The sequence below is a fragment of the Chiloscyllium plagiosum genome, chromosome 4 (genome assembly GCF_004010195.1).
Source record: "Chiloscyllium plagiosum isolate BGI_BamShark_2017 chromosome 4, ASM401019v2, whole genome shotgun sequence".
Taxonomy (NCBI): Eukaryota; Metazoa; Chordata; class Chondrichthyes; order Orectolobiformes; family Hemiscylliidae; genus Chiloscyllium; species Chiloscyllium plagiosum.
The window spans coordinates 2,034,381-2,046,689 of NC_057713.1; the positions used below are offsets into that span (position 1 = coordinate 2,034,381).

Consider the following 12,309-nt stretch of genomic DNA (forward strand, 5'->3'; position numbering starts at 1 on the left):
ACCTCCTTCCACCTATCACATTTCCGACGCCCCTCCCCCAAGTCCCTCCTCCCTACCTTTTATCTTAGCCTGCTGGACAAACTTTCCTCATTCCTGAAGAAGGGCTTATACCCGAAACGTCGATCCTCCTGTTCCCTGGATGCTGCCTGACCTCCTGCGCTTTTCCATCTCTGATCTCCACCTGCAGACCTCACTTTCTCCTCCGAACTATTACCTTCCCAAGTTTCTGATTTATTGCTGGACTTCTCCCACCTTTATAACTTTTTTTTCGCCCCAAGAATTTGTTCTGAAGACTCTGTACCTCAGATAGTGCAGCCAGCGGGGACACGGACAAGTTCTGGAAATTTCTGACCGGCGGATCTCCCGCGCTTCCCCTCCGCACGCGGAGCCCTGACCGGTGACGCGCACGCGCAGCGATGCACAAGACACCGGCTCAGCGCATGCCCAGTTCAACACCTTTCCCTCGACTGTGACGCGCAGCGATGCACAAGACACCGGCTCAGCGCATGCCCAGTCCAACACCTCTTCCACGACTCCGGAGGGAGCCGTGACTGTGACGCGCGCGCGCGCAGGGAGCCTGAGGTCACCGATTCGGCGCACGCGCAGTCCAACACCCCCTTCCCCGATTCCGGCGGGGTCGAGAGCCGGGACCGTTGACGCGCACGCGCAGCGAGGTTGAGGGCACCGTTTCGGCGCACGCGCGGTCGAATCCCCCCCCGCCCCCCCTTCCCCCTCCTCGACTCCGGAGGGAAGTGTCGGACAGGCCGAGGCTGTGGGCAGGGAGAAGGCGCCTCTGCTCCTGAGGCCCGCCGAGGCCACCCCTGGCAGACAGCGGGAGAGCAGCAGAGGCCTGTCCCCCCCCCCCCTCCCCCGGACCGCAGAGCAGCCGGCCAAGGGGGTAGTGGAGCCGCCCTCACCCTCACCCTCACGCCCCAAGCCCAGCCCCAGGCCCAGGCCCAGGCCCAGCCCCCAGCCCCCAGCCCCCAGCCCCAGCCCCATTTACTGGGGGGGCCGCTCTGGAAAGGCGGGGTGAAGCAGGAAGGCCCGCAGAGATGGGACTGTCGAGCTGGTCCTGGGCAAGCCTCTCGAATCCGGGCACGAGGTGACTGCAGTGAAACTGTGCACTGGTCCATTTGAAGATTCTGATCAAACCCTGCTGTCATCAGGCCGTCTGTAATATACTCTGACAGCTCTCAGTCACAACACTCCGCCTTAAAGAAGATTTAAACTCTGGTTCAGATTCTTCACTTCACATCCCTGATTCCGGCATCTCTCTGACTGAGAAATTCTGTTCCTTAAGTGGGAGGAACACCTTGCAAGCGTTTAAACTAAGGAGAGTTTACTCGCCAAATCCCCAGGACTGGATTGTGATTTGCTTTCTTGTCATCTAAGGGAATATGGATTGAGGATGATATTAATGCTGCCTGCCAGGTTGCCCGAATTTCCCTGTCATCTAACAGTAAACCAGTGGTCAGTGCAGACATTGGATGCAGCAATGGAAACCAGAATCTAAAATCATCAGAGAGCTCTCAGAAACCTTTTTTCTCAAGAGCAGCACACTTCACTGTGTTGAATACCTGGTTGAATCTTTCCATAGTGTAAAATAACGAGCTGCGGATGCTGGAGATCTGAAAACCTGTTTTAATTTGTCCATTCACTGGGCCAAACACATTTAGAAGAATTATTCTCCTTGCCCACTCCAAGAACAGTGGAAATTGGGAAAGTGTGGGAAATGTTTATCTCTGCGTCACTTTAAAAGATGTGGAAAACGTGAAACATGACAGCAGTAGTGTTTTAACAAGTTTGTGACAACTGTGACCAAAGCCACCTGGAATCAGGGTGTAGGATTTGTGAAAAATTGAAGTTATTTTGGTCCTTCACTGCCATTATTTATTACAAATTCTGATTAAGTTTACAGCAGATAGTTTGAATTCAGTTTACTAATGTGAGATGTCAGTTTATGTGTTGCTAAATATGATGTGATCAGTATTACTGACTTATCGATCAGGTTTTGATTTGAATTGAATCTGCCTGTGAGGCTGACTTCATGTCCTTTAGATGTTGCTTTGATATACTTTGTTGTGATTAGGGATTTTGTTTAGAAGCTAACTTCAGAGATAGTCAGTGCTCATGGCTTAGACTTACTACTCCAAGTGTTTGTGTCTGTTTTATACCTGTTTACAGCTGAGATGAAACAAGTCCATTTTTAAATTATTTCCCTAAGAGTACCCGTGTGAGGTCTTTATTTTGTGTGTGTCTCACTCTCATTCTTTGCTGGTTTTCCAGCCCATTCCAAACAATGCGCTTCACTTCTCTGCTTCTCTTCTTCCGGCCTGCTCTGCCACTCATCCTGGGACTCTCCTTGGGCTGCAGCCTGAGTTTGCTGCGAGTCTCCTGGAGTCAGGGAGATGGGCATGAATCATGTATGGATGCTGGGGACAGCAGGGGGCTGCCCCATGATACCAGTCACCTGGAGCCCAGATTGGAAAACGGAGAGTTCAGTGACAACAAAGAGTATGAACCCAGAATTGTCCCTTATTACAAAGATCCCAACAAGCCTCACAAGAAAGTGCTCAGGTAAGAATTTAGGATGAAAAGAAATACATGTAAACAATGTTTAAAAGCAAATGCACTCACATTTGGAGTATTTGATTTTGTTCTGCAAAGACAAGAGTTTTTTTTCGTATTAATTATTCCGTTTGTTATCCTCTTGCTGCAAAAGTTCTGACCAGTGCTGTAACAGCCAGCCCAAATGCCCACGTGTAAATTTTAAATTGAGAGTGGTGGGAAACTATTCAACCTACAGACGACATCATAGTTATATCTGATTCTGTCCTTGCCTGATGTTCCTCCAGAAACTCTAATGTTCTGGGAGACATAGGTTCAAATCCCACTGCTCATAAAGGGCTTTTGCCCGAAATGTCGATGCTGCCTGACCTGCTGTGCTTTTCCAGTACCACTGGAATTCCACGAGACTCAAATTCCACTGCAGCAGTGATAAGAATTGCATTCAGTAGAAGTCTGGAATAAAAAGCTAATGTATTGATGACCACTTAACTATTGTTAACATTTTAGCTCATTAGTGCCCTTTGGGGAGACAATCTCCTGTCCTTACCTCCTCCAGCTGACATGTGATTCCAGACCCACAGCAATGTGGTTGACTCTTAACCGTCCTCTGAAATAGCCTAGCAAGCCATTCAGTTCAAGTGCAATAAGGTATGGGCAATAAATGCTAGCCCAGCTAGTGACATACGTTCCATGGAGGAATTTTTTAAAAAAGCATGTCCGTGATTCATTAAGGAGCAATTGAGAGGCAGAGTATTAATCAATTCGTCAGTCATTAAAGACAGCAGTCATTCTGCAAGAATTATTATCAGCCATGGCTCACTTAACATAGAACATTGAACATTACAGCGCAGTACAGGCCCTTTGGCCCTCGATGTTGCACTGCCCTGTCATACTAATCTGAAACCCAGGTAAAAACAATGACTGCAGATTCTGGAAACCAGATTCTGGATTAGTGGTGCTGGAAGAGCACAGCAGTTCAGGCAGCATCCAAGGAGCTTCGAAATCGACGTTTCGGGCAAAAGCCCTTCATCAGGAAGGGAACGGCGGTGAAGGGGGCCCAGGACCTCCATGTCCTCGGCAGAGTGGGAGGGGGAGTTGAAATGTTGGGCCACGGGGCGGTGTGATTGATTGGTGTGGGTGTCTCGGAGATGTTCCCTAAAGTGCTCTGCATATGCCTGTCCAATGATGACTTAAATGCACTTAAACTTGGCGAATCTACTACCGTTGCAGGCAAAGCATTCCATACTACTCTCTGAGTAAAGAACCTATCTCTGACATCTATCTTATACCTATCTCCCCTCACTTTAAAGTTGTGTCCCCTCGTGTTTGCCGTCCCCATACTTGGAAAAAGGGTCTCCCTGTCCACCCTATCTAATCCTCTGATTATCTTGTATGTCTCTATTAAGTCACCTCTCAACCTTCTTCTCTCGAACGAGAACAGCCTCAAGGCCCTCAGCCTTTCCTCATAAGACCTTCCCTCTATACCAGGCAACATCCTAATAAATCTCCTCTGCACCCTTTCCAAAGCTTGCACATCCTTCTTATAATGCGGTGACCACAACTGTACACAATACTCCAAATGTGGCCGTACCAGAGCTTTGTACACCTGCAGCATAACCTGCTGGTTCCGGAACTCAATCCCTCTATTAATAAAAGCTAAAACACTGTATGCCGCCTTAACAACCCTGTCAATCTGGGTGACAGTTTTCAGGGATCTGTGTACATGGACGCCGAGATCGCTCTGCTGATCTGCACTCCCAAGAATCTTATCATTAGCCCAGTACTTTACATTCCGATTACTCCGTCCAAAGTGTATCACCTCACACTTGTCCACATTGAACTCCATTTGCCACCTCTCAGCCCAGCTCTACATCCTATCTATGTCTCTCTGCAACCTACTACATCCTTCGTCACTATCCACAACTCCCCAGCCTTAGTGTTGTCCACAAATTTACTAACCCACCCTTCTACGCCCTCATCCAGGTCATTTATAAAAAGGACGAACAGCAGTGGACCCAACACCGACCCTTGCGGTACGCCGCTTGTAACTGGACACCAAGATGAACATGTTCCATCAACTACAACCCTCTGTCCTTCCTGCTCCTGTAACTCAAGATTTTAGGGTCAAGCTTTGTCCAGTCCTGTAGTGTGATGGACGAGTTGGACCAAAGTGTCTGTTTCCGTGCTGTACATCTCTATTACTGTATGACCCACCTTTTAGATCAGTTATTAAATTAAGTTTCTGCCTGTCCCCTCATTGGTGTAAATGATATTGCAAAGAAGAGGTTATTGTGAAGAAGAGCAAAGGAATTTTCGCTGGCCACTGATTTTCCTGCTACCAACACTCAAAATGCTTCATCTGATTGGTATCACATTATTGTTGGTGGAGCTTGCTGTGTGTAGGTTGACTGCTACCCCTCCTACTGGTGTGCTCTTGGCTGTAGTTGTTTATTCAAGCCTGCTGAGCAGCATCAGAACTATTCTAAAGCAGAATGTATCAGAGTTGAAATATTCACTCTGTTTCTGTCTCCACAGATGCTGCTAGACCTGCTGAGTTTCTCCAGCATCTTTTCAGAATCTGCATTAACAGTTCTGGGTGAGGGAGACATAGGAAGGTGCCATTCCTGATTGAAGTGCATGCTGGTTAGGAAATGCTGAGATGGACACTGATGTGGTCAGCTTCAGGGCTGGGACCTTGCTCAGAAATTGCTGCCAAATGATAAAGGCTAGGCATTTTGTAAGAATATCAATGGGCTAAAATACTAGAGTACAGACAGTAAAAGAAGGAAGTATATTTCTTTGGTGTCATTTACAAGTCCAGAATTTGAAAGCCTTGGGCCATTCAGCCTATTGTGCCTGTGCTGGCTCTTTGAATGCTATTCAGGTAAGTCCATTTGTTTACAGCCTTTCTGCTGAGTATTTGTATGATTGTCTCCTGAATGTTACTGCAGCTCCTCCCACTATGCTTTCAGACAATGATCTGAAATGCACTGCAACTCGATGTGTTAGGACATCCTGTTTCTCATTGCCAATCTGAATGAACGTTACGACATCACTGCCCCGGCAATAACAGTTTCTCCTTACTTACTCTCTCAAGATCCCTCAAGGTGTTGAATACCTCTGTAAGATCTTCTCTGTATGAGGGAGAACAATTGCAACTTTTTAAAGTTCTTTTATGGGTTGGGGGCATCTTGGCAAGCCCAGCATTTATCTGTCTATCACTCATTCCATATAACTGAAATACCTCTTCCAGTAGCGTTTTAGTCAATCCCATCTACACCCTCTGTAAAGCCCTGACATCGTCCTTCAGTGCTTTAGCTGAAGCTGAACTGTGGTTTGTGATAACTTCATTGCTTTTGTAAAACCAAGGATTTTTTAAAATTACGTTTTCAACTTGTTTCATCCTGGTTAAGGAAGTGCTGTTGAAATGTCAGTACTGTTGTTAATTCTGTTGTAATGCTACAGCCAATGTACACATAGAACAATTCTACAAATATCAATGAATCAAACACTTTTACTCATAGCGTTAACCAGTTTGCTTTAGTGATACTGATTGAGAGATGAAGTTTGCTAGGACGCTAGGGACAATTTCCCCTGCCTGTTTTCAAAAAGCAGTGTGGATTTTTCGAGTTCACCTACATTCCTCAAAAGGAAGCAGAAGCAGAGTACTTGAATATTTTTAAGGCAGAGATAGATTCTTGACAAACAAGGGGATGAAAGGTTATTGGGATAGGCAAGAAGGTGGAAAATCAGACCAGCCGCAGTCAGATTGAATAGTGGTGCAGATACAAGGGGTTGACTGTCTCACTCCTGCTTCTAACTGGTGTGCTCCAGAGGAGAAGGGCAGGTGTTACACTATCAAAGAGAGGTACAGGCATTGGTGGTTAAAGTTGTCTATTTCTTTTCACTCAGGACACGTTACATTCATACGGAGCTGGGAATTCGAGATCGACTCTTTGTTGGTGTCCTAACGTCTAAGGCTACCCTGAACACGTTGGCTATCTCTGTTAATCGAACCATAGGTCACCACTTCAACAGACTGATTTATTTTACTGGCTTTCGCAATACCAAGATCCCACATGGGATGCAGATAATCTCCCATGGAGATGACCGGCCAGTCTGGTTGATGTACCGGACCATCCAGTACATTTACGAGCATTTTGGCAATGAGTTTGATTGGTTCTACCTGGTGCAGGACAACACTTACACCCAAGCTGAACGTATCAAGTCACTTGTTTCTCATCTAAGCATCAAAGACCTGTACCTGGGTCGGGCAGAGGAGTTCATCGGGGGTGACCCGGACTCCCGCTACTGTCACGGCGGTTATGGTTATGTGATGTCGCGGAGTATTCTTGTCAAGCTGCAGCAGTACTTGGACAGCTGTCGCAATGATATCCTGAGTGTTCGGCCTGATGAGTGGCTCGGTCGCTGCATCATCGATTACATTGGTATCAGCTGCATTGATAAACACAAGGTCAGTGGCCAGTCACTTTCTCCTCCTGTCATATTTGGAAGATAGTGGCAGCATCGTCTTTACCCACATAGTGATGAGACTGTGAAATTCTCCACTGTAGTGAGTAGTTGAGACAATAGCATAGGTACAGTTAAGTACGTGAGCAATATAGGGAGAAATATGGAACACCCTCCCACAAAGCAGGAGATACTAGCTCAGTAATTACCCCTGCTACTAAAGGTGGCAAGAATTAGTGTTTTCCCACATTTATCAGTCTGTTTAAAAAATGTATCTCAATGTAGTGGATGGATTTTAACAAAGTTTAGCCTAAGGAAGAATTCTTTACCTTTTGGTGGAGGTTCAAATCTTGAAAAATTATATGCAGATGACAGCCGAGAATCTCTGAACTATTAATCCCGAGACCCGCTGTGCTTTTCCAGCACTACACTCTCAACTAATGTTCTGGTGACCCAGGTTCAAATGCTGCCAACTTGAATTCAATAGAAAATCTAAAATTCAGAAATTAATGATGACCATCAAATTTTTTTTCAATTGTCGGAAAACCCATCTGGTTCATAATGTCCTTTAGACAAGGTCACTACTACCCCTACTTGGTCTGCCTACATGTAATTCCATACCCACGGCAATTAGGATGGGCAATAAATAGCCAATGGTGCCCAGATTCTGTGAATGAATAACAAATTGGGGAATTTATTAAAATTGGGATGGGGCAAATTGATTTTTTTTTTTGTTGAAGTGTTGCAGATTGTTTCTGCTGTTGTGGTGAATTTTGTCAAAATGTGAGCAGAACATTGGAACCGTAACTCACTGCCCCCAAAGTTGCAAGTAGAGAAGACCCACTGATTTCATAAAGAAATTGGATGGGGACCTTGGAGAGATAAACGGAAGGACTACAGGAATTGAACAGCAGAACCAACCTGCACTATGGAGAGCAGATATGATTGGCAGAATAGTTGTTTTTAACCTGTGACATGAGAGGGCATATTGGTTCTTGTTCTAACCAAATGATTATACCTCCCAGCTGTGCAACTGTCATCCCAGCTACTGCACTGGTCTTGTAAAGCTTGATTCTGTGCTCCAGCTTGTCTGCAGTTGGAATCCGTGTTGAACTTGGGTCTTCGTTGTCTGTAGCTCCATCAGTTGTCTTTCCTCCCTTAGCTGGGAATGAGGCAGGTCAGTGCTTCGATCTTCCCCTGTCAGGGGATCACTGCATTGTCTGATGTTGATGGTGGTTCACCAGGAGAGTTCCACGTTTTATTCCCAAACTGTACCAGATTGTTTGATCTTGGATGCAACAGTCGAAGAGGATGTTCCAATTACTTTGTTTCTCAGGGCCATTTTATTTCCCTAACCTTTACCGAGTGACCCCAGTCCCCATTAGTACAGATTTTGAGTGAATGTGGGGCTGGGGTGGAATGATGGCCTCTGGAGCTGCGTCCATTCCTGGTGCTAAGGTGAAGTGACCACTTGTCTGAGTTGGCAGAATGCCGGGTCAGCTTATTGAAGCCACAGCAAGTGCCCTGTGCCTTTGGGAAAGGAGAACATTGAGAAGGCAATAAGTCTAGGCAAGAAACAAGCAAGTCACTGAAAGTTCATTACCAACTAGTGGTTTTAACAGAAGGCACTAATTTGAATGTTTCCTTAGTTCCTGTCTCATGCTGTGAACATAACGAGTAGCAGATGATAATTTTTACATCGGCCAGGGTCTGTCCTTGTAAACCACTGAGCATCCTTCTTTGAATGTAGAGGATGTTTTTTAAATGCAGAGTGCTTATTGGGAATTAACCCCAGTCTTAATGAATGTTGCAAGTGGCAACAGGGTTACCAATCTTGGATGGTATTGGGCTTCTTGAGTGTTGTTTGGAGCTGCAAGTGGAGGTTATTCCAACGCAATCCTGACTTACGGATTATGGTTGAGGGAACATTGCAGTAGGGGAACACTGAAGGAATGGAGGTAAGAAATGAGTGAGTGATGGTGAAAGAGATCCAGTGGCAATGACCTTCTGAAAGAAGCAGCCTCCATTCTCCAGTGTGTAGTGACAGTTCCCTCAATTCTGAGAGACCTGGCTGCTTTCCTGTTCTCTCAATGGCACAGACTTTTCCATAGTGGGAATCAGGGGAGGTGGTGATGTATTATTGCCAATAATTTATTGTCCATTAATTGCCACTAAGTTATTTCAAAAGGCATTTAAGGGTCAGCTACATAAGGGGTGTCAATGAAGAGGGGCAGCAGCACTGTCGGAGGGTTAGTTACTGAGGGAGCTACCCATTTTCAAAGGTTTTGTGCTGGGGGAGTACCATACTGTCAGTACTGGAGAAGCGCAATACTGTCAGAGGATGTCTTCAGACAGTCAGTGCAGGAGGACATCTGCATTGTTGGAGGGTTAGTGCTGAGGGATCACTTCACTTTTGGTGGGGTTGTGCTGAGGGATGGCCAAATTGTCGGAGGTCTGCTTGGAGTGTCAGTTCTGAAATAGAGCTGTATGTCAGAGGATCTGTTCGGAGAACCACAGTGGCAGACAGGCTATCTTTCAGGTGAATTAATAAAGGGATCCAATTCCCTTCCAGTGGGGAAAAAAGTTTCGACTGCATCATTTTCCTGGCCATAGAATCATAAAAATCTACAGCACAGAAAATGACCCTTTGACCAATTGAGTCTGTGCTGGCCAGTAACAAACATCTTACTATTATAACTCCATTTTCTATCACTTGGCTCACAACCTTGTGCAATTGCGATGCCAAGGCATACATCTAACTATTTCTTAAATGTTCTGTCTCTACCACCCTTGCAGGCAGTTTGTTCCAGATTCTCACCAACCTCTGGGTGAAAGGGTTTTTCCTGATGTCCCCTCTGAATCTTTTGCCCTTTGCCTTAAATCTATGTTACTGGCCTTTCCATCAAGGAGAAATATTTCTTCTTGCTTCCCTATCTGTGCCCCTCATTATTTATACATCTCAATATGCCTTCCCTCAATGTCCTCTGCTCAAAGGAAAACAATGCCAATCTCAGAGTCATAGAGATGCACAGCACGGAAACAGACCCTTCGGTCCGACTCGCTCATACTGATCAGGTATCCCAACCCAATCTAGTCCCACCTGCCCGCACCTGGACCATATCCCTTCTATTCATATACCCATCCAGATGTTTTCTAAATGTTGCAATTGTACTAGCCTCCCCCACTTCCTGTGGCAGCTCATCTGTTCAATCTCTCCTCATAATTGAATTTCTACAGCCCAGGCAACATCCTGGTAAATCTCCACTGCACCCTCTGCAGCGTTGTCATATTCCTCCCATAATGTGAAATCTAGAGCTGCACACAATACTCCAGCTGTGTCCTAACCAATGTTTTTTACATTGCCAGCATAACCTCCCTGCTCTTACACTGTGTCTCAGCTAATAAAAGCAAGTATCCCATATGCCGCCTTAACCACTTTATCACCTGTCCTGATACCTTAAGGTACTGGTGGACATGCCCACCCTGGTCCTCTGATCCTTGGTGCTTCCCATCATGTGTTCCTTTGCCTTGTTTGTCCTGCCCAATTGCATCATCTCAGAATGAACTTCATTCACCGTGGATTGCCCATCTGACCTGCCCATTGATATCCTCTTGTAGTCTAAGGCTTTCCTCATTACTATTTTTCACCTCATCAATTTTTGTATTTTGTGCAAACTTATTGATCAAACTTTCTATATTCAAGTCTAAATCATTTACATAAACTGCAAACAGCAAGGACTCCAACACCGACCCAGTGGGATCCCACTGGATACAGCCTTGCCATTGAAAAAGTACCCCTCAACCTTTACCCACTACGTCCCGTCTTCCGGTCATTTGTGGATTCACTTTGCCATACTTCCTTGGATCCTGTGGGCTTTTATCTTTACTTTCAGTCTCCAATAATTATTTATCAACAACAAGCATGACTCAAACTGTTTGGACATTCGTTGCAGCTGTTTTTGGGATCATACTGTGCACAAGTGATTGCTGCATTTCTGTTACAAGTGACTGTATGCCAGAAGTATTTCATTGACTATGAAACCGTTTGAGTTTTTCTGAGGTGGTTACAATGCGCTGGAGAACTGAGATCTCTCTTGATGTTGAGACTGCCATTCTGCTTTCATGGGGATTTCTCCAGCTTATTGAAATTTTTCAGTGGTTTTTAAATCTTTGTGAAGCTGCTCCAGGAGGTTTCTGTGCTTGATCTGTCTGGACTGCATAAATGAGGGAGAGGCTGAGGCAAGAGAGCTTGTGCTGTTCTTGAAGAAAGCTCATGGTGGAATCGGTTGAGAGTAGATGTACCATTTCCAACTATGAAAGATTTTGCTTGTTTCTTTAATTACTGAGAGCTGTTTAGTTTTTGAAAACGAGTGACCTTCAATTTGAAACACAAAATTGTTTGGAATTTTGTTGTGCCTAATCGTTTAACAAAGCAGTCTGCTGTTGCTTGTGGCAATCTCATGAGTGAGGCTTCAGTACTTCATTCACTCTGGTGGGCTGTTACTGATTGCTGAGCACACATTGCATGCCACTGACAACTGCACTCTGAGATGATTGACCTGTGCTCTACAGAACAGTTGCCAGAGCCACTTGCTTGTGTAAACTAGGGTGAGCGTGTCAGTTGCTATCCTCTTTCTGACACCAATTTGGAAAACTCATTTAATTTCCAGTTTATGTACACGTGTTTGTTGTGACAGGACTACGTTTAAAAAGAAAAGTACAGGAGAGACCGAGAAAGTGCAAGAGCTCTGGGATTAATCGGGTGGTCTGTTGCAAAATGCCAATACAGACATGATTGGCTGAATGACCCCTCAATGCATCACAGTTCAGTGATCTGTAGTCTTCTAGAATTTTTCATTCAAGCAGTACCTGGAAGACTTGGAAATAACTGGACATTTTCACAGGAATGCTACTGATATCTCAGAACAGTAAACAAAATAACTACATGTACTTGTACTATTTCAAACTGTTCCATGACTATTTTGCAAGGACACCAGAAGACCGTGAGCTCTGTGTGTGGGCGAGACTTTGTGGCAAAATAATCTAGTCTAGTGCTCCACTGCAGTGTTGTGGGTAGATATTTCGAGGCATCCCCACCCTGTCAGTGAGGGGCGTGCAGTGCTGAGGGACCCTCACCCTGTCACTGAGGGGTGGGCAGTGCTGAGGGATCCTCACCCAGTCAGTGAGGGGTGGGCAGTGCTGAGGGATCCTCACCCAGTCAGTGAGGGGTGGGCAGTGCTGAGAGATCCTCACCCTGTCAGTGAGGGGTGG

General features: G+C 45.6%; 1 protein-coding gene across 1 annotated transcript in view; it reads left to right on the plus strand.

Annotated features, from left to right (window-relative positions):
* The first annotated feature begins 934 nt into the window (after positions 1 to 934).
* chpf2 (chondroitin polymerizing factor 2) overlaps positions 935 to 12,309 on the plus strand; it is a 27,540-nt gene continuing 16,165 nt past the window's right edge. The window contains exons 1-2 of the mRNA XM_043687573.1: positions 935 to 2,577; positions 6,481 to 7,042. Of these exons, the coding sequence (XP_043543508.1) occupies positions 2,300 to 2,577; positions 6,481 to 7,042 (840 nt within the window). The 5' untranslated portion in view covers positions 935 to 2,299. The remainder of the gene's footprint in view (positions 2,578 to 6,480; positions 7,043 to 12,309) is intronic.